Below are 22,370 nucleotides of genomic sequence, written 5' to 3' on the forward strand. Positions count from 1 at the left end.
GTAGATTCATTTAATCATAACAGTTAGGGATGTCCGATATTGTCTTTTTTTCCGAAAACCGATACGCCCATTTCGTCCAATTCTTAATCAGCCGATTCCGATATGCGTAACATGACATGTCTCAGTGGTGGAATGAATACAGATATCGATGTAGACCAAGATCACAGTTTTATGCTGATATCGGGCCAATATCGGTATCGAAATAATTCAAACAAAATGATAAAAGCTACACCAAACTACCCTCAGTAATCACTTTACTCCCGTACGATAATTACATTTGTATATGGGTATCGGTACCGATAATTGCAGTACATTCATATCTAATGGATACAATAAAATATGTAAACAAATGTATCAACAAAATGTATAGATTTCTATAGAGCAGTGATGGTATGGTGAGATAATTAGTATTTATAAAATACAATAAAAATCATTTAGTATACTACAAATAATAAAAATAGCAAATGTACTGTAATAATAAATGGTTTAGTTTGTTTCAAATATACTTAATCATGTTTACACATGCCCAAAGTACTAATATACAATAACATAGTTATATATTGTAATTCTAAAATAATCATAAAACACAATTTGATATATAATATAATCATGAAGTTAAAATACTATAATAAAAACAAAAATACTATAATACATCAAAATATTTGTTAGCTAGTAATTTGGTGTCGTATGCTTTCTATGAACTCGCAAAAATGTGTATTTACCAGTTGAAGAAATGGAGAGTGTTTCGATTTAGGAAAAAAACTTTCAAAACCCAATTTCCCATAATGCATCACTCTCCCCGCGCAGACTCTGTGGCACGGGGTACTTGCTCCACTCCCTCCTCCCTCACTTTAATGCTAGCTAAGATGGTGGTTTCAGCGTAAATTATCTCCTCAACAGCCAAGAAAAGACAGGGGCAAAAACACCTTTATAGCCTTTTAATGACAACAGAGCAACACATCCACGGTTACACGGAGTGACCGCTTAGCGATATTTGGACATTTTCACATCTACATTGGCTCGCAGTCCCCGCCCAATTTCGGTGTGACTGTGTTGGAGTGGAATCCTAAGCTAAATAGGAACAGGGTAAGTCAAGCTAACGTAAGCCAACTTTGCTAACATCAGCTAGCATAGCCTCCAGCTTGCCTCCGCTCGCCAAAGGACAGTTGTCCCAAATATTCTCCCACCGACTGGCTGTCGAGCTCCCCCCAAACCAATACACTCCTCCGGAGTTGACAAGGCCGTTGTCAGACGTCTCAGTCGCGGTCAGATCGGTGTCCAGCTCCCCGTTAGCCCAGTAGGCCGCGTTAAGCTCGGCTCCGGCTGCTTTCATGTTAGCATGCTAGCCGCGCCGATGCTAGCGATCGCCAAGCTAAGCTGTCAGTATGTAACAGGGAAACGTCACGTAGTGTCATCCGTTTTTATAAAGTATTTACTGTCCCTGTCGTCTTAAAACTTCTATGCACATTCTGAATGCAAACCGCCACACATGAAGTGACTTGGGATTGAAAGGACAGCTTTTATTTGAATCGCGGCTAATGTTAGCTTGTGGTGGTCAAATAACATCTGTCATAAGGTAGGGCTCGTTAGGCTGCACACTTTTCTTAATACACCAGCTAAACGATGCCTTGGCAATTATGATATGGAATGTAAATGCGATGCGTGTTCTTTTGGTTGCGTTTTTACCCCCATCCTCACTGGGCTCTGTGTTGTCACACATTAAGTAGAGCAGGACTGCAAACAACACGTTATTTATACACAATCACTTCCAGTTGTGTAACACTGGAGCAGTCTTTGTAAATGCGGGGCTTCTGCACTTGTTCTTTGTTCTTTGCACCAAACATGAGAGGGAAGTTTAAAGCCAGGCTGTTCTGCTTAGGTTCTGTTCTACTGTACACCCCTGTTGTACCACATTGTCAACACTTTAACATGTCACATCCCTTCTGTCGCAATGGAGGTTGGCACAATTTTTACTCACAATTTTCCCCCCCTCACTTAGCTTTGTGCTCCGCGACCGCCCCCTCACGACCGCGCCCGCCGTAGGATGTCCCATAGCCCCGACATGAAGGACGACCCCATGGAGTGCCCCCTGTGCATGGAGCCGCTGGAGATCGACGATGTCAACTTCTTCCCCTGCACCTGCGGTTACCAGATCTGCCGCTTCTGTTGGCATCGCATACGCACGGACGAGAACGGCCTTTGCCCCGCATGCAGAAAGGTGAGGAGGGAAATTCACCTTTTGGGCCGTGGGACGCTTGGCGATCTCCGATTTCGTAGAATTGTATTGTATATTTCTCCAGTAGGGAATAACAGAAATAGTCTGTTCCAGAGTCAAACTGTTTCCATCATAAATCTTTATTCAATCTACGGTTAATGTTTTGACCCGCATCCTGGCACCTTACATCCTGTAGTTACCCATACCATGTACTGAGCAGCCAGGTCAGACACACGCCATTGCTACAACCGCCATCTTGTCTCCACTTCAGCTCTTCAGTCGTACTTCTTGTGGTCATAAAAAGTCCTTGTGCTTATCATTCTCACTGTCTGCTCTTTGGTGCAGCCATACCCGGAGGACCCGGCTGTGTACAAGCCACTGTCACAAGAGGAGATCCAGAGGATAAAGAACGAAAAGAAGCAGAAACAGAACGAAAAGAAGCAGAAGGTGACAGAGAACCGCAAGCACCTGGCCAGCGTCCGAGTGGTCCAGAGAAACCTGGTGTTTGTGGTCGGACTTTCGCAGCGGCTCGCCGACCCGGAGGTGAGCACACCGTCGCCGACAGTGTGACTTATGCACCACATGATGGTTTTGTGGGTCCGTGTCAAACTGAAGGATCGAGATCGGACGTACATTTTAGTCTTAAAGGTCCCATATTTTATTTATTTTATATATATATATATATTTTATATATTTATTATATAAATATATATATATAATGTATAATTGTATATATTTATTGTATAAATATACATAACATATATATTTGTGATTATTATTATTTATTATACATTATATAAATATTAGCTATAATGCTAATGCGCCGTGTTTGTCTCTCGCCAAGAAGCGTTACTGTGTACTTTTATACTAGAGCAGCAATGATTATTCGAATAATTCAAGTACCTCGATTACAAAAAATATGACATTAAAAAAAAAAACTATTTGGAAGAATGGCTCACGCCATCGTATCTAATGGTGGCTAAACTTGATGCTAACGAGTAGTCAATCATGCACTATGTATAATAGATCTGGTTGAAATGCTACTGAACCAATGAACAGAAATATGAATGAATCCTAGAATGATCTTTATTGCCATCTTGAGCCGAAGTGAGAATTATTCCAAACTTGTTTACCGGTTAACCTTTTGACAATATTAAATCTTGATGCATGTTTTCTGGCCTTTACAGACTTTTTTATTTTTTTAGCACCTTTTTTCAGCCCAAAAAAAAATTAATTCACACCAGTTAGACACACTCAAGAATTCTGTTCTGTGTGCAGTCAAATTGCAATGCATATAGTGTATATAGTGTATATATCCCTTAAAATAACCAGCAGTTACTATATGCACAATGTCCATTTAAGAAATAAAAGGCTTAATTATGTAAAAAATTAAACAAATTGATTGTTCATTATTTAGTGAAATGCTTTATTTTTTCCTGTAATTTATTATTATTATTTCATTTTTTTAATAATTTATTTTATTACTTTACTTTACTACTTTATTTATTTACTTAATTTATTTATAATGTATTATTATTTTATTTTAATTTTTATTACTTTACTTTAATTTTATTTTTTGCTCTTTAACCAAGCAAAAATATGCAAAAATAAATGACTAGAATATTGGATTGACTAAAATATCCGATAGCTAGCAGTGGTATCATGTATCAAGATGGTATCAAGAAATCCAGTGTGGGAGATTTTGATCACTTTTGGTGCTCCAGGGACACACCTTGCTGTTAGAATATTCTTAAAAAGTCACTTCCTTTTGTTTTTAATTGTAAAAAGATGTGTTTTTGTCTTAAACGCAGATCCTAAAACGACCAGAGTATTTTGGGAGGTTTGGGAAGATCCATAAAGTGGTCATCAACAATAGTACATCTTATGCAGGTTCACAGGTGAGTTCACAGAAGTTTGCTTTTCCAAGGCTTTTGAAACTCTGGAAGGCATAGTGTATTCATGATGCTTGCCATATAACAGTGTTTTTCAACCTTTTTTGAGCCATGTTTTTTTTTTACATTGGAAAACATCACTAAGTCTATAGGAGGAAGGAGCTAGGTGTTGCCACACGGACCGATATTACATTGCTCTGCCAGTCTTTACACCACAGACACTCGACAGTAGCCATGTTTACATGAGGAGTTTTTCTCTTTTCGAATGACTTTTCCGGAAACAATGGTATACATGGAAAGGAATATTCCAATCTCTTGTCTACATTGCTATAATCAACCAGAATAGTCAATGGGGCATGCCCAGTAAAACGTAAACACCAACATCACGTGATACCGACTTCCCCGAGTTGTTCTTTCACTAGTTGGAATAATTCCGTATTGCCAGTTTTTCGTTTGTCCAGTCTTGAAATTTAGTTTGGATCAAAAACAAACTTTCCGTATCAGTCCAGTGCTGATTGCTGGCCTCCATTTTTAAAACTGAAGAACGTCTGGAGCTGCGTGTTACATCATATCCATATCTGAGCATGCTATATGATACATTTAACCAGGACAGGATCAAATTCATTCATTCATTCATTCATTTTCTACCGCTTTTTTCCTCACGAGGGTCGCGGGGGGTGCTGGAGCCTCTCCCAGCTGTCTTCGGGCGAGAGGCGGGGTACACCCTGGACTGGTCGCCAGCCAATCACAGGGCACATATAGACAAACAACCATTCACACTCACATTTATACCTATGGACAATTTGGAGTGGCCAATTAACCTAGCATGTTTTTGGAATGTGGGAGGAAACCGGAGTACCCGGAGAAAACCCACGCATGCATGGGGAGAACATGCAAACTCCACACAGAGATGGCCGAGGGTGGGAATTGAACCCTGGTCTCCTAGCTGTGAGGTCTGCGCGCTAACCACTACACCGCAATCAATCTTCAATCTTGCTAATATTTTATAATTCAACTCGGTACATGTTTTATATAGATATATATTTTCTTTTGACTTATGAATGGCGTATAGAAGGGTTTAGATTGTGTTCCACAGATGGCGCTCATGCACACGAAAGCTGCTTGCCGACCGCCAGTAAACAACAGAAGAAGAAAAACGCACCGTTTGAGCGGGTACCTCACCCCTGGAATATTCCTTTCCCCAATCCAATTGAGGTACCCGCTCAAACGGTGCGTTTTTTTTCTTCTGTTGTTTACTGGCGGTTGGCAAGCAGCTTTCGTGTGCATGAATCCCATTATATATTCATTGGGATTGGCACTATTCCAGGGCTCGACAATAACGATGTACCGATGGCCCGGGGCAAGTTAAAACAAAATTCGGGCAAGTAAATCTAATCAGTGATATTCCCGTCGGGCAAGAGTTTTTTTTAAAGCGGTTCTTGTTGGGTGTTGGTAAAACACGGACTGCGTAATTCCGGTGGTAATTTGCAAAGCAATCCTTGCAATGGACCAATCAGAATCGTTTATTTAGACCGCGGTCCGAAATCCACAGTCCGCGTTTTACCCACACCCGTTGTTCGCGATCAACCAATCAGCGATCGTTTGACTACGAAAACATCCATCATGGCGTCGCTGCCAACATCGTCTAATTCTGAAGGAAACAGCAAAAAGTGATGAACCTCTATCGTTGCATGTTTTTTATTTCCAAGGCAGCATGAAAAACAACTTACTGGCCTGTTGCAGACTTAACTAACTAGCTGGGCGCACGGCAACCGAACTTCTCCTTTTTTCCCTCTCGTTCCTCTTCTTTGGTCCCAAAACACCCGCTCCAAGACCGCGAGCTGAACATGACTGCCCCCCAGCGTCCATGCATGAAACTACAGCCCAGAATACAACACACACGCAACGCTACAGTATTATTTATTTTATTATTTTATTTATTTGAGATTCTCATGTGATGCCACAAAAAATTACATGATATCATTATGGCAGTCTTTTCATTTTACATGGGGCAAGTTCGGGCAAGTAGTTCTCACCTTAAGGATTCCCCATGGGCAAGTCATTTTGGTTTTTAATGTAGAGCCCTGTATTCTTTCAAAGGTTACATTCTTTCCGTTTGAGTAAATAAACCCAAGGCAATTGGAATATTTGAGTCCACGTATACGTGGATATTGACATAATATTTGCAAATGATGATTAATGAATGTTAATTATAAAAAGTGATATTGGATAATTCCTCATGGCACACTAGTGTGCTGCGGCACAGTGGTTGAAAATCACTGCCGTAAAGGCTAAATGGGGACACGAGTATCGTTGCCGTGGAAACGTAGCCAACATGTCTTCAGTTTAGCACGTTTTCTTCAGACGCTATCTTCAATTGCTCTGGGCCATTTGCTGACGATAACATCCTATTTTGGTTCGTTTGGATTTTTATTAGAGCTTTATTTTTTTTATAGCTACTTTAAAATTGAATGCAAGTCGGCCTGTCACAATGACGGATGATGGTGGCAATATTTCAACTAAGTTTAACTGTTAGAAACTAATTAAAAGTTGAAAACGTACCCTTGTTATGATTCACCAGTGGGGGAGGGGTACTGCGACTGCGTGTGTTGCAGGGTCCTCCGGCAACACAAAGCTGCCCGGCGGATGCCCGTCTGTAAATCATGCGGCAGAAAAATACATCGGCCGATACCGATTCAAGTAAAGAACGCAAATATCGGCCCCATATATCGTCCGGCTGATGTATGGGTCCATCCTTAGTTAGAATGTAGTATTCTGGTGTTAAACCATGCCCAAGTGTCACATGATGAGGTTTGTGCATTAGGAAGTGAGAAGTTTGGGTTTAAAAAGGCATGGTAAGCAAAGGGGCGGACTTCCTTTATATATCAACTCTCATCCCTCCCTCAAGCACTGCTCCGCTCTTCACTTGCTAGCGATGCCTGGAAAAGGAACGCCACATTTGTTTCCCATTCCTAAAAATGCCACCATCAGGCACAAGTGGTTGGGGTTCCTGTTAACAAATGAGTGAGTCCATGCTGTGCAGGCTTTTGGTGCAGGCTTCCACAGCGTCCACACACGGCAGACCGCTCATGACCACGTGTTGATGAGTAAATGCATGACGAAAGAACCACTTCCTCGCTTTGTTTTTGAATGCGCGGCGTGTGGGAATTGGAGCAGAGTTACAATGCAAGCAAAGAAATGTATTTTTAGCGCATGAGTGGGACAGCACTTCCATACGTCACAGAGAGAAGTATTCTTTCCTGCATCGCCCCAGTATCCATATAACATACACCATATCAGTGATTTTCAACCACTAGTGTGCCTTAAGGAATTATCCAATATCACTTTTTATAATTAACATTTATTAATCATCATTTGCAAATATTATGTCAATATCCACGTATACGTGGACCCAAATATTCCAATTGCATTTGGTTTATTTGCTCAAGTGGAAAGAATTTAACCTTTGTATGTGCCTCATTACGAAAGAAGTGCCAATCCGAATGAATATATAATTGGATTAACGGGTGGAATATTCCTTTCCCCAATCCGAATGAGGTATCCTGTAGCCACTCAAACAGAAAGTTGTCAGGGTGCGTTTTTCTTCTTCTGTTGTTTATTGGCAAGGAGCTTTCGTGTGCATTAGCGCCATCTGTGCAACAGAATCTAAACCCTTCTATACGCCATTCATAAGTCCATAAGTCGAAAGAAAATATATATATATATATTAGGGCAGGGTTAAACGATGATTACTGTAATCGATTAATCTAGAAAATATTTTTTTGATGCATCCATGAATCCCTGAAAGTCCCTGATTAGTCCCTGAAAACATAAACACATGCACAGGTTAATAATAAAATATATTTCTAAATGATCTGCCCATATCAATAAAGTATAATAACATGAATAATACTAAAAACAATAATAATAATATAACTAAAACTAACTATAGCGTGTGCGGTTTGGATGAATGACGGAGTTAATCATTGCAAACAAGGAAGTAAAAGAAGTTGAAAACTTACGGCGTCTTCTCCTCACAAGCAGCTCCCGGGTGCGGGTGCATTGCCATCGCGCTTTTGTGATATTTTAATATTAATATTTTAATTAATTTTAATATAATTGTGCATAGGTCACAAACCATCGTATCATTACCTTTTGGCGTGAAGTATTCCCATACTTTGAATAATCTTTTCTTCTGGCCGGACTCACTGAAACTTGTTGAAAAGTTGTTGACCTATTGTCACCTTTACACTCCTGTTATGCAATATAGTAGACGTCATAAGGAAATACGTATAAGACATGGAAAACTTGTTGACATCCTTTTGAATACACTTTTCAACATTACAGCCCTCTAGACATAAATAACATATTCCCTTATGTCAGCTACATTGGCTAATGGGGCTGTAAAGGTGACTATAGGGGTGTTATTTCATATCTAGAGGGCTTTAATGGTAAACATTATATTTAGAAGGTGGTATACGTGGTTTCTATGTGTTATTTTCTCTTATGTCTACTATATTGGGTAATAGGAGAGTAACAGTGACTATAGGGGTGTTATTTCATATCTAGAGGGCTCTAATCATGGTAAAAAGTGGATCTAGAAGGTGGTAAACAGGTAATGCGTGTCTCATTTTCCCTTACTATGGCTACTATATTGGGTAATAGGAGTATAAAGGTGACTATAGGGGTGTTATTTCATGTCTAGAGGGCTCTATTCATGTTCCAGAGTGTATTTAGAAGGTGGTAAACAAGTTTTGCCGCGGCCGCCGCCATGTTTTGATTCTGAGTAGTGGTTCGTGAACGAACGAGTTAAAAGAACTAGTTATTTTTTGCGAAGGAAGGAACCACCCATAAAATACCCGTTCAGTCTGCTGGCCGTTTTGTTCATGACCGACACAGCAGTAGTTGGTGAGCTGTTGAGTCGGAACCAACGTGAACATGAGTGAACGGACTGACTCGACACGACTGACCGGGTCTATGCATGGGGGGGGGGGGAATCACAGGGTAACGACCAATTGACCGAAATGAACGGCTCTTTTTACTGAATGAAGCGGAATGATCCTGTTCACTGAAATTAACGTTTTTGCCCACCACTAATTCCGAGTGAAGGCGCATCGACATGCAGTTCTTGTGTCAATGTATTTTTTTGTGTCGATGACGTCGACACGTCGTCCAAGCCCTAATGTTTACGCTTTACTGCACATGCCTCATTAGCCACATTTACATGGACCCAAATATTCCATTAGCCACGTTTACATGGACCCAAATATTCCAATTCCATTCAGGTTATTTGCTCAAATGGAAAGAATGTAACCTTTGTATACACCTCATTCCCAAAGAAAAGTGCCAATCCGAATGAATATATAATGGGATTCCCAGGGGTGGTATATTCCTTTCCCCAATCCGATTGAGGTATCTTGTACCCGCTCAAACGGAAAGTTGTCAGACTGCGTTCTTCTTCGTGGTGTTTTTCTTCTTCTGTTGTTTATTGGCGGTTGGCAAGCAGCTTTGGTGTGCATTAGCGCCATCTGTGGAACAGAATCTAAACCCTTCTATACGCCATTCACAAGTCCACTTTTATTAAAAATAAAATACATATCTATATAAAACATGTGCCCAGCTTCATTATAAAATATTAGCAAGATTGAACTTTATCTTTTCCTGTTCCCGGGTGCGTTCTTTCAGCAAATGCTGAGATATGACGTAACACGCAGCTCCAGACGTTCTTCCATTTAAAAAAAATGGAGGCCAGCAATCGGCACTGGACTGCTAAGGAAATTTTTTTTTTTTGATCTAAACTGAATTTCAAGGCTGGACGGACGAAAACCTACGGAACCTACAATACGGAATTATTCCAACTCGTGAAAGAAAAACTCGAGGAAGTCAGTATCACGTGATGTTGGTGTTTACGCTTTACTGGGCATGCCCCATTGACTATTCTGGTTGATTATAGTGGTGCATGTAGACAAGAGATTGGAATATTCCTTTCCATGTATACCATTGTTTTCGGAAAGGTCATTCGGAAAAACTCCTCATGTAAACGTGGCTACTGTTGAGTGTCCGTGGTGTAAAGACTGGCAGAGCAATGTAAAATCGGTCCGTGTGGCAACACCTAGCTCCTTCCTCCTATAGACTTAGTGATGCACGTGTGAGGTCGTGGACATTTTTGGTTAGTAGTGTGCCACAAGATTTTTCCAATGTAAAAAAAACATACCGTGGCTCAAAAAAAGGTTGCAAAACACTGCTCAATATCCCAGCCCAGCAGTAGAACATGTTGGAAAATGCAGTCATGATGCAAGCATGTGAGGGTTGTCACTGCAAAGCAACACCGCTGCACTATTGTCTCAGCAGCTGATGACTTTATTCTTTATCCTTGTGATGGTTCAGGGGCCGAGCGCCAGCGCGTACGTCACCTATGTCCGCTCTGAAGACGCCCTCAGGGCGATACAGTGCGTGAACAACGTGGTGGTCGATGGCAGAACACTCAAGGTAAGGCCTCGCTCTTGGCCACGTGTCCATGCGCTGAAGTGTGTTGAATTTGCTGCTTTCCTTCTTTCGCCTTGCAGGCTTCCTTAGGCACAACAAAGTACTGCAGTTACTTCCTCAAAAGTATGCAGTGTCCGAAACCCGATTGTATGTATCTACATGAACTTGGCGACGAAGCAGCTAGCTTTACTAAAGAAGAAATGCAGGTAAAAGTCGTTTTATTACTCGTCCCTGTTTTACTTGCTCTCTACTTGCGTGACGTGTATTCATGGTATTTTGCGTCTGGTTTTCAGGCAGGGAAACATCAAGAGTATGAGCAAAAACTTCTCCAAGACCTTTATAAATTGAACCCTAGCTTTCTACAACCTCCAGCATGTGGAACAGAAAAGTCAAAGAGTAAATCAGGCTTAACACAGAGGTTGGTTGTTTTTGTATTTCTTTCAAACGGTCTTTCTTTCAAACGTTTGACTTCCATGTTTGTCTGGTGCCACAGAAGCAGCAATAGCAATGGTAAAGATGGCTGGCCAACGTTGTCGGGGCACAGCAAGCTGGCCAACGGCCTTTTAGAGGACCGCAAGTCCCCACCGCTGCTAGACTATCTAGACCAAGAGGGTCTGACCTCAGACGGTCTAGATACAGAGCTCGGCCCTGGCCAGTGCACCGCCCTATCGCCCTTCTCCTCAAGCTGTGACAACAGCAGGTACGTCAGCTTCAAAGTCTGTATAAACACAATTCTTCAATGCAATAGTAATGTATTGACGGTCCACGAAAATATTCAAATTTCTAAATGAGGATTTCTACTTGGCTGAAATTCTTTGATCACAGACACACCTAAATAAAACTAAAATGCTGTTTGCTAACAGCAGAAAGGACACGCACCAGCAAATACAAGTAGACGGTGTAGACATTGAAAGGGTGAAGGAAAATCTAGGGATCACAATAGATGGAAATATGAGCTGGAAACCTCATATTACAAATATACAGTGCATCCGGAAAGTATTCACAGCACTTCACTTTTTCTACATTTTGTCATGTTACAGCCTCATTCCAAACTGAATTAAATTAATCTCTTACCTCAAAATTCTACACAAAATACTCCATTATGACAATGTGAAAAAAGTTTTTTTTTGACATGTTTTGAATTTATTAAAAATAGAAAACAAAAAAATCACATTTACATAAGTATTCACAGCCTTTGCCATGAAGCTCAAAATTGAGCTCAGGTGCATCTTTTTTCCACTGATCATCCTTGAGATCTTTCTACAGCTTAATTGGAGTCGACCTGCAGTAAATTCAGTTGATTGGACATGATTTGGAAATATAATAACTGTCTATATAAGGTCCCACAGTTGACTGTGCATGTCAGAGCACAAACACCAAGCATGAAGTCAAAAGAACTGTCTGTAGACCTGCGAGACAGGATTGTCTTGAGGCACAAATCTGGGGAAGGATACAGAAAAATTTCTGCTGCTTTGAAGGTCCCAATGAGCACAGTGGCCTCCATTATTCGTAAATGGAAGACGTTTGGAACCACCAGGACTCTTCCTAGAGCTGGCCGGCCTTCTAAACTGAGCCATCGGGGAAGAAGGGCCTTAGTCAGGGAGGTGACCAAGGCCCCGATGGTCACTCTGTCAGAGCTCCAGCGTTCCTCTGTGGAGAGAGGAGAGCCTTCCAGAAGGACAACCATCTCTGCAGCAATCCACCAATCAGGCCTGTATGGTAGAGTGGCCAGACGAAAGCCACTCCTTAGTAAAAGGAACATGGCAGCCCGTCTGGAATTTGCCAAAAAGCACCTGAATGACTCTCAGACCATGAGAAACAAAATTCTCTGGTCTGATGGCTTTCGTCTGGCCACTCTACCATACAGGCCTGATTGGTGGATTGCTGCAGAGATGGTTGTCCTTCTGGAAGGCTCTCCTCTCTCCACAGAGGAACGCTGGCAGAGTGACCATCGGGGCCTTGGTCACCTCCCTGACTAAGGCCCTTCTTCCCCGATCGCTCAGTTTAGAAGGCCGGCCAGCTCTAGGAAGAGTTCTGGTGGTTCCAAACGTCTTCCATTTACGAATAATGGAGGCCACTGTGCTCATTGGGACCTTCAAAGCAGCAGACATTTTTCTGTACCCTTCCCCAGATTTGTGCCTCAAGACAATCCTGTCTCGCTGGTCTACAGACAGTTCTTTTGACTTCATGCTTGGTGTTTGTGCTCTGACATGCACAGTCAACTGTGGGACCTTATATAGACAGTTATTATATTTCCAAATCATGTCCAATCAACTGAATTTACTGCAGGTGGACTCCAATTAAGCTGTAGAAAGATCTCAAGGATGATCAGTGGAAAAAAGATGCACCTGAGCTCAATTTTGAGCTTCATGGCAAAGGCTGTGAATACTTATGTAAATGTGATTTTTTTGTTTTCTATTTTTAATAAATTCAAAACATGTCAAAAAAAACTTTTTTCACATTGTCATAATGGAGTATTTTGTGTAGAATTTTGAGGTAAGAGATTAATTTAATTCAGTTTGGAATGAGGCTGTAACATGAAAAAGTGAAGCACTGTCAATACTTTCCGGATGCACTGTACAACATAAGGTGGCCAGAAATATTTCAATATTGAACAAAGCAAAATTTGTTCTCAATCAGAAATCACTCCACACTCTTTATTGCTCTCTGGTTCTACCATATCTTACGTATTGTGTGGAAATATGGTATAATAACTATAAAAGCAATCTTCACTAGCTAAATGTACTGCAAAAAAGGTCAGTAAGGATAATTCATAATGCCGCCTACAGAAAACATACTAACTCCTTATTTGTAAAATCACATACTTCAACTTGCTGATATAGTTCATGTTCAAACAGCTAAAATAATGCATAAGGCTAAAAATAAGCAATTGGCTAAAAATGTCATCCAATACTTCTCTACAAGAGAGGAGAAATATGATCTCAGGGAAGAAGTACATTTGAAACACTTCTATGCTAGGACTACGTTATGCTAGCCATAGCATTTCAGTATGTGGAATCAAACAATGGAATGGATTGAGTAAGATAGATAGATAGATAGACTTCCTTTATTGTCATTGCACAATAACACAGCAGTGAAATTGCCAACGAAATGTGGTTGCCTGGCTCCCATATAAAAATAATAAATAAATAATAATGTGGAGAATAAATAGATGACATCAAATATGAACAATGTACAGCGTAAACGGTAATTTGTAGAAATAATTTAAATAATTTAGAATAAATAATAATTAAAAGTTTTGGTTGTGCGTGTGGGCAGGTGGAGGGGCTTATTTGGCATTCAAACTATGGAATGGATTGAGTAAGGAAGTCAAACAATGCACAATGATGAGCCAATTCAAGAAACAATACAAGCAGTTGATGTTTGCTAAATACAAGGATGAAGAGTCTTCAAGCAGTCATGATGTGCTATATATATCACTATATTGACACATTATTATTATTATTATTATTATTCTTTTGTGTCTGTTATTATATGGGAGCCAGGCAACGACATTTCGTTGGCAATTTCACTACTGTGTTTTTGTGCAATGACAATAAAGGGAGTCTATCTATCTATCTATCTTACTATGGTACCCATTATGGCATTGGATGCTCATATCACCGAGTACTTCCGTACGTGACAAAATAATAATAATAATAAAAACTTATATTAGGAAAGCAGGAAGTGAACAAATGTAACAGTTAGTGATTGTAAAAGTACCAGATGGAGGGGTAGGATTTAATAAGCTTTGCTTCTTCCTACTCCTTTTGGACATGTGGAACTGGGAACTGATTATGGGATGCACTCAATTGGAATCTGATGCATGTTCAAATGAAATAAAACCATTACCATGACCATCTGGAACCATTTCACCAAGATCAATGAGCGATGAATGTATTGAGTTTAAATTGTGTGATTAATACACTCATTGGAATATTCCTTGCAGTCCCAGTGACAAGCCTTCAGAGTCCATGGGTTTGGTGAATGGAGATACTTTACAACAGGTACTTCCAATTCCATTCATCAACATGAAGAAGAAACAGCCCTCAAGTGCAATCGCCGTCTTTGTTTCCCCGCCCCAGATACCCACAAGTGACTCCCCATCCCCTCCCCCGGGTTTAACCAAGCCCAGCCTGGTGGTGCCCATCAGTGTGTCAGACCTCACGGCCCGCTCGCCCTTTGAGGGGGCGGCGGCCGAGTCGCAGTCGCTCTTCTCGGACAACAGCAACTTCAGACATCCCAACCCCCTCCCCAGTGGTCTGCCCCCATTTCCTGGCAACCCCCGAAGCAATCCGGACTGGCCCATGACGCCTGAACCACAGAGCCTCTTTACGTCAGGTAAATATAAAATGTCCTAACAATACTCTTCAATACAAACTAATATCAGAAAACAGAAATACAACAGACATGATACTTAAAATATTTGTTTTGTTTTTTACTGTGAAGCCACTACAGATGTCCTGGGTCAATATGAGCAAAAAAAAAAGTATTGAATTATATTGGCCGAATTATATATTGTTCGGTACATGACAATAAAAAACTGAAACTATAAAATAAAATAAACTATATTAGGAAAGCAGGAAGTGAACAAATGTAAGAGTTAGTGATTGTAAAAGTACCAGATGGAGGGGTAGGATTTAATAAGCTTTGCTTCTTTTGGACATGTGGAACTGGGAACTGATTATGGGATGCACTCAATTGGAATCTGATGCATGTTCAAATGAAATAAAACCATTACTAATTTCTTGCAAAATGATGCAATTCAACATGATGCAAATAAGCAAAGGGAAAAAATGGAATTCAGTATGGTCCTACAAAAAGTATTTGGCTTTATTCCTTCTAGGCACCACTTCTTGATCATTCTTTTTGCCATCTTAAAACAGCAACAACTTTTCAAAAACAACTTTCCCCCCACTTTGACGTGGGCTATGCAATTCCAATAGCAGTGCTTCAGTGGTGAAGTAAAACAATTCGACAATAATTACAGCTGTAAAAAATACAGTACAGCAAAAACAAAGTTAAAGTGACACTTTCAACAGTGCAATCAATGTTTGTTTATATTCCTGTTTGCAAAACATACTGCTAATATGAATGCACTAGCAGCTAGGCTAATACAGTAGTGGGGAGCAGAAAGTGGAAAACAAATGACGGACGTTTTGTCGAGCTTTCCGCCGTTCTTTGAGAATCCGTAGTGTTTCCAAACATCCCATTTAAACGTTGCAGTGGGGGGGTAAAGATAGTACTATAGTACTATAACTTCCTCACTGCTGCTTGCTATGAACAGCCATGCTGTTTTACTAGTAGTTGTATGTGCCTCACGGCTTCCATCCGTATTCAATACAAAATGTGAACTCATGATGGTGCATTCAATGCACCTCGGGAACAGCATATGGGATGAAGTTGAACATTAATAAAACGACGCTTGAATACCGCTGCTTTGTGGGTATACCGATACCCACAAACGCATCGCGATGAATCTAGATTTCACCATAGATTGCATCCATACCCAGTGAATGAGCTGATGCACTCGCATCGTGTGCATCAATGTATTGATTAATTGCGATTATTTTCCACACCCTTAGTACATATGTATACTCAATTGAAACTTGGTCATGGTTTCATTTCATTTGAACATGCATCAGATTCCAATTGAGTGCATCCCATAATCAGTTCCCAGTTCCACATGTCCAAAAGGAGTAGGAAGAAGCAAAGCTTATTAAATCCTACCCCTCCATCTGGTACTTTTACAATCACTAACTGTTACATTTGTTCACTTCCTGCTTTCCTAATATAGTTTTAGTTTTAATTTTTTTTAATTGTATTTAATTTAAATTTTCAATTTAATTTATTCATTTTATTAATTTTTGTTTGTTTAAATGTTTTGTCACGTACCAAAATACATGACAAACCACAGCAACGGTGGTGGGAGTGGGGATGTAAAAAAAACAAAATGTAGCTGCATAATCAAGATCACATCTGTAGTGAAAAGCTGCATCAGGACACCCCTTAGATGCCCTTTTTTTTCCCTCAACAAAGTCGTCATTTCGAAACATTGTGACCAATAGTCAACTATTGGAACATGTTCTCTTACGGTCAGCAGCTCTTTTAGGTAATTGTGGCATATGTACTGTGATACTTTTGCTCACATGTTGATCATGCACTGTGAAATAAATAACATGACATCAAATGTAAACATTTAACAACAAAACACTTATGCTTATTTTGTGACTGTCAGTTATTTTATTTCTCTATACTTCAGTAGCACTTCCAGTAACGTCCATGTTTGATCTGGCGACAGACACGATGCCGGTGTCGTCCTCCACAGACTGGCAGGCAGCTTTTGGCTTCGGCTCGTCCAGCAAACAGCAGGATGACGACCTGGGCTTCGACCCCTTCGACGTCACCCGCAAGGCCCTGGCCGACCTGATAGAGAAGGAGCTGTCGGTTCAGGACCAGAGCCCCTCCTCCCCGGGGCCTCTCCCCCAGGGGAACAATCACGGGCCCGGCCTCCTGCCCCCCAACGGTAACGCCGGCGCACCTCACCACTTCCCCAGTGGGGTGCCGCGCCTCCCCCCGCAGCTCCACCACAGAGCCATCTACACCTCCTTCAGTTTCCCCGGCACTCAGAGCAGCCAGGCCGGTCAGCAGCAGCAGCAGCCATCCACCAGACACCCCTGGATGGGCGTCCCTTCGCGGAATAACCTCACACACTTGAACCACTCAGCCAGTGCTGCCTCACACAGTAATTTCCTGGACCTGAATCTGCCCGCTCAGCACAGCACAGGTCTGGGAGGGATCCCCATCTCAGGTACCTTTGTGGAATCTTAACCATGCCGTTGTCATTCCGTGGATAACCTGTGGTTCCTTAACCCCTCCCCCCCTTGCAGAAAACAGCGCCTCTATAGAAGGCCTAAATGTGAAAGAGTGGCAAGACGGCCTCAGAGCTCTCCTGCCCAACATCAATATCAACTTTGGGGGCCTTCCAAACTCCTCTTCCTCCTCGTCCTCCTCATCCTCCAACAGTGTTAACCACATCGGTGGGCCAGCAGGCATTTCACACAGCCTGAGCTGGGACAGTGCAGCCAGCTGGATGGACCCAGCCATCATCACAGGTACTTGGGGATCCAGCAGCTATACATTGTCTTTTTTTGCATTGTATTATAGTATAGGATGCTTTCAGGAGTGTGTCCCCCATCCCATAGTGATATCAGCAAATAGGTGGCTTGTGGCGTTAATAAGGTACTAACATCAGGAGGATGTATGGGTTAGGGTTAACCCTAACCCCAAGCATGATTGGACATAACCGATTTTGGCTTTGCAATCATCGTTTTTTCCCCCTCATAATTTCTACTACATTACCTCACATTGCTCCTCACCAGGCGTGAGGCGTGACTAGTGTGTATGCGAGCCGTCCCGTTTCGTCCCGTCCCGTTTCGTCCCGTCCCCCGCCACCACTTAGACAATGTGGTGGCAGATTGGTCTCCCTCAATTGCTCTGACGCACAGAGTGAGGCCTCTTCCTGCCCCTTTTGGTGACGAGACACCAGGAAAGCATCCTTGCATGCACATGGTAATATACAGAGACAGGCTAAATTATGGAGTAAATTTGCATTTATTGCGCAATTCAATTATTTATTTATTATATCATATAATTATATAGTTATTATAATTATATTATTATTATATTATTATTATTTAATATAAGATTTCTTTTTATTTATTTATTTTATTCATTTATTTTATTTTTTAGAAAAAAAAATTCTGACCAAGAAATCCTGTGAAATTGTAATCAGGTACTTTTTATGACACCCTTATTTTGCTTACCCCAGACTCACTAAACAGCACTCTTATTTTGAAGGCCGGAAGTGTGTTGCGAATGCGCCTTGACAGATAAGACGAGCTTGGTTGCAAGAGTAAACGTCTTTTTTTTCACTCAGAACTTGAACAAAGTCAGCGGGAATTGGAAAATGCTGTCTTACATTAAAGCGGTAAAACACCACGCCATGCTAGCATGCTCTGCTAAACTAAGGTAACCCCACTAGTATTCTATTCAACATAACTGCAACGCTCTTTCAAAAGTCTTTACAAAAATAGAAAATAAAACAAAAATGTCCAAAAATACTTCCATATTGGGGGAAAAAAAAGTCAGCCACAGAGTTGTACTTTGCTCTTTAGCGCCACTTCTGGGCGCTCTTCTGCCAGCGCCTGTGCCACTAATAGATGAACTCTGAAGAGGGGGTCGAAAAAGAAAGAAAAACACTGCATGTGTGTACTTTGTACTGCATCATCGGGGTACTTACCGCCGCTCAATGCCGACAGTCCTCTATTATTATGTCTACTATATTGGCTATAGGAATATAGGAATGTAGAGGTGACTATAGGGGTGTTATTTCATATATAGAGGCCTCTAATAATGTTGAAAAGCATATTTAGATGGTGGTAAACAGGCTTTCCATGTCTTATATGTCTTACTTGCTGTTATTATGTCTACTATATTGGCTAACATGAATGTAGAGGTGACTATAGGGGTGTTATTTCATACATAGAGGCCTCTAATAATGTTGAAAAGCATATTTAGATGGTGGTAAACAGGCTTTCCATGTCTTATGTCTTACTTGCTGTCTACTATATTGGCTAACATGAATGTAGAGGTGACTATAGGGGTGTTATTTCATACATAGAGGGCTCTAACAATGTCAGAAAAGCTTTGTGTTGCAATGTGATTAAGCGTACATTGTCATCGCCCCCTCCCACATACACAGGTATCCCGGCGTCGGCAGGCAACAGTTTAGACTGTCTCCAGGACGACAACCCGCCACACTGGCTCAAGTCCCTGCAGGCGCTCACAGAGATGGACGCTCCAGCCAGCTCGGCGGCGCCCACCACCCCCCAGCCCTTGCACAGCGGCATCCTCGAGGCCCACATCCCCCTCCACCACAGAGCAGCAGCAGCAGCCGCCGCCGGCTGGACCCCCTACCTGCCCCCCGCCACAGCCAACCCCACCAGCCAGTTCCACTCCCCACCGCCAGGCTTCCAGGCCGCCTTCAGACCCCCGGTACAGCCCGCAACAGAGCTGCTACAGAGTGCCGCCGTGGACCGCCACTGAATACAGACTCATCCATCTAGCCCACGACCACGTTACACCCACCCACCCCCCCAAAGCCAAACACGTCAATCTGCAGCGTATAAAAAATGATGAACATGCTTTATTTTTCTCCTTCCTTTTTGTCTCCCCCCCAAAGGCCTTTTTTGTTTTTTTGTTTGTGACACACCGTACCCCCCATCTGCTACCATCAGCACTCCTTAGACCTAGATGCAGCGGGCGGGGGTCTGTCGCCTAGCTTACCCGTAACAGAGCACACGTGACAGCATAGCATTGACCACCCGGCGGTGACCTTTAATTTGAAGAACTGTGGAGCGACCAAGCCGGAAATCAAGAGCCCTCAGTCTTGGAGAGATATTTGGGGAGGCAGACAAGGGGTTTGGGATTTGAGGGCTCTGCACGGGCTCCCTGTTAGACGGGGGGCAGAGGCCGGCTCCAGAGGCCTCGTGGCTCCCATTCCCTATGGTGCTGGGCTCCCACCGGCCCCCGTCCCGCCGGAGGGAACGCTTTTGCTGAACCTCTGTATCAGAGGGTAGAGCGAGTGCCCGGGCACAGCAGGGTGGGGGGAGCCGGTCCTCGTGGATATGATGGCGGCACTCAATCCCAAGCACGAGGATCCGACTTGTTACTCACAGTGCCACCGTGTGGTACTGCCGGTAGCGAGTCCGACCGTGGACCGCCACCACGTCGGAGGGGAAACTAGATGGCAGAGAAGGAAGTAACTCGCAAAGCGTGCTGACCCGCCAGGGTCTTCACTAAGGCCTTAAACACGGCGCAAGGATAGCGACAGGAAGAGGCGGGGTCTCATGTCAGTAATTGCTGCAAGCCATGCAATATCGTGTGCGACTTTGCCAAGTGTGTCAACACAAAGTACTGTAGGAGTGGCGCTTGCAACCTTTCTCTCCTTTCTTTGCTTTCCACTCTGACCTCGTCCCGCCACCCGCCGCCTCTTTTCAAGTCTTATTTTCCCATCCGTATGGTCGCCACCCGCCGCCCCAGCCCCTCCATCACTGTTCCCTCTTTAACAGTATTGACACAAAGATGATCAAATTCAGCCGGGAGAAAGCGGTCATGAAATGGGTTTTTAACGTAACGTCACAAGGAGGAGGAGGGAAAAATGAACAAGTTGAGGCGCTTAAAAGGAAGTGAAATATCCTCTGCAGGTCTGGAAAATGAACCTTAAATAAAACTGAAAAGTCAGACCGGGTCTGTTGTCTGCTCTTGTCATTAATAAATAACCCCCCCCCAGCACTTTCCATGTCATTCTCTTCCTTCACCTTCCCTATGTTTGGTTCTTGTCCACTAGGGGGCAACACAACACCAGTGTCTGCCTGCCAAGCGAGCCGTCACCAACGACCAGCAGGGGGCGACAGCAGCGGTGACATCCCATCCTCACCTTAACACTTGTCTTTGTTCCAGCATCTTGTAGCAATATAGCAATATGGTAAATATGGTAAATGTGCAAGTCAACACATGGACAGAAGATTTACTAGGTTCTAGTGTTCTAGCTGCCTGTCCCAATACTTTGGACCGTACAGTCTACTAAACTAGCATTTGGCTTTTCAGGTTCATGACTGTGCTGTAATTGGAGGGTGATATTTTGAGGACGTCAGGCCACAGTTGCACCCTCTTGGTCCCCCCCCCCCCCCGTACTGTTCTGAAGCGGCACCAGCAGAGGAATGATGCGGTCAGGACGGAAAATTCAGGGACAATGAGTCAGCAAGCAGCAGCACTACTGGAGGAGGAGGTGAGGAGGAGGTGGTCTGGCTTACCAGTGGAAAGCTTCATGATGATCATGCATACCTGTGTGTGTGTGTGTGTGTATATATATATATATATATATATATATACAGTGAAGAAAATAAGTATTTGAACACCCTGCTATTTTGCTATTTCTCCCACTTAGAAATCATGGAGGGGTCTGAAATTTTCATCGTAGGTGCATGTCCACTGTGAGAGAGATAAACTAAAAAGAAAAATCCAGAAATCACAATGCATGATTTTTTAACAATTTATTTGTGTGATACAGCTGCAAATAAGTATTTGAACACCTGTGTATCATCTAGAATTCTGACCCTGAAAGACCTGTTAGTCTGCCCATTAGAAGTCCACCTGCACTCCATGTATCATCCTGAATCAGATGTACCTGTTTGAGGTCGTTAGCTGCATAAAGACACCTGTCCACCCCATACAATCAGTAAGACTTTAACTTGTAACATGGCGAAGACCAAAGAGCTGTCCAAAGACACCAGAGACAAAATTGTACACCTCCACAAGGCTGGAAAGGGCTACGGAGCAATTACCAAGCAGCTTGGTGAAAAAAGGTCCACTGTTGGAGCTATCATTAGAAAATGGAAGAAGCTAAACATGACGGTCAATCTCAATCGGAGTGGAGCCCCATGCGAGATATCACCTCGTGGGGTCTCAATGATTCTAAGAAAGGTGAGGAATCAGCCCAGAACTACACGACAGGACTTGGTCAATGACCTGAAAAGAGCTGGGACCCCCGTTTCCAAGGTTACTGTAGGTAATACACTAAGACGTCATGATGTGAAATCATGCATGGCACGAAAGGTTCCCCTGCTTAAACCAGCACATGTCAAGGCCCGTCTTAAGTTTGCATATGACCATTTGGATGATACAGAGGAGTCATGGGAGAAAGTTTTATGGTC

At 42.4% G+C, this 22,370-nt stretch overlaps 2 protein-coding genes across 6 annotated transcripts in view; one reads left to right on the plus strand and one right to left on the minus strand.

Annotated features, from left to right (window-relative positions):
- Positions 1 to 22,370, minus strand: part of LOC131137915 (potassium voltage-gated channel subfamily A member 1-like) — a 93,785-nt gene that overhangs the window by 55,602 nt on the left and 15,813 nt on the right. Inside the window, exon 3 of one of the 3 annotated variants that reach the window (XR_013627571.1) lies at positions 4,733 to 4,928. The exons of the other annotated variants lie outside the window; for them this stretch is intronic. The gene's annotated coding sequence lies outside the window, so the exon portion shown is untranslated. Of the gene's footprint in view, positions 1 to 4,732; positions 4,929 to 22,370 lie in introns of those variants that run through there. 3 annotated transcript variants of the gene reach the window in all.
- On the plus strand, positions 824 to 20,931 carry cnot4a (CCR4-NOT transcription complex, subunit 4a). Of its 3 annotated transcripts, none has more exons than XM_058086324.2 (13): positions 824 to 1,086; positions 2,000 to 2,218; positions 2,561 to 2,758; positions 4,027 to 4,113; positions 10,495 to 10,596; positions 10,674 to 10,799; positions 10,887 to 11,011; positions 11,087 to 11,293; positions 14,543 to 14,600; positions 14,679 to 14,934; positions 16,895 to 17,404; positions 17,484 to 17,708; positions 19,358 to 20,931. In XM_058086324.2, exons 2-13 carry the CDS (start codon positions 2,045 to 2,047, stop codon positions 19,699 to 19,701), a joined length of 2,412 nt encoding a protein of 803 aa, XP_057942307.2. In that variant the 5' UTR covers positions 824 to 1,086; positions 2,000 to 2,044; the 3' UTR covers positions 19,702 to 20,931. The 3 variants fall into 3 exon arrangements, with proteins under 3 accessions (XP_057942307.2, XP_057942308.2, XP_078647795.1); XM_058086325.2 differs by having other exon boundaries at positions 16,922 to 17,404; XM_078791669.1 differs by lacking the exon at positions 824 to 1,086 and adding an exon at positions 1,415 to 1,576.

The sequence above is a fragment of the Doryrhamphus excisus genome, linkage group LG6 (assembly GCF_037039965.1).
Source record: "Doryrhamphus excisus strain RoL-2023G ecotype Guam linkage group LG6, RoL_Dexc_Guam_v1.1, whole genome shotgun sequence".
Lineage (NCBI taxonomy): Eukaryota > Metazoa > Chordata > Actinopteri > Syngnathiformes > Syngnathidae > Doryrhamphus > Doryrhamphus excisus.

Bases quoted from the DNA above. Each gene is read 5' to 3' on its own strand.
- cnot4a (XM_058086324.2), top strand. From the start codon at position 2,045: ATGTCCCATAGCCCCGACATGAAGGACGACCCCATGGAGTGCCCCCTG. The intron at 4,114-10,494 runs GTGAGTTCACAG...GTGATGGTTCAG, and splicing joins CATCTTATGCAGGTTCACAG to GGGCCGAGCGCCAGCGCGTA. The intron at 14,601-14,678 runs GTACTTCCAATT...TCCCCGCCCCAG, and splicing joins ATGGAGATACTTTACAACAG to ATACCCACAAGTGACTCCCC.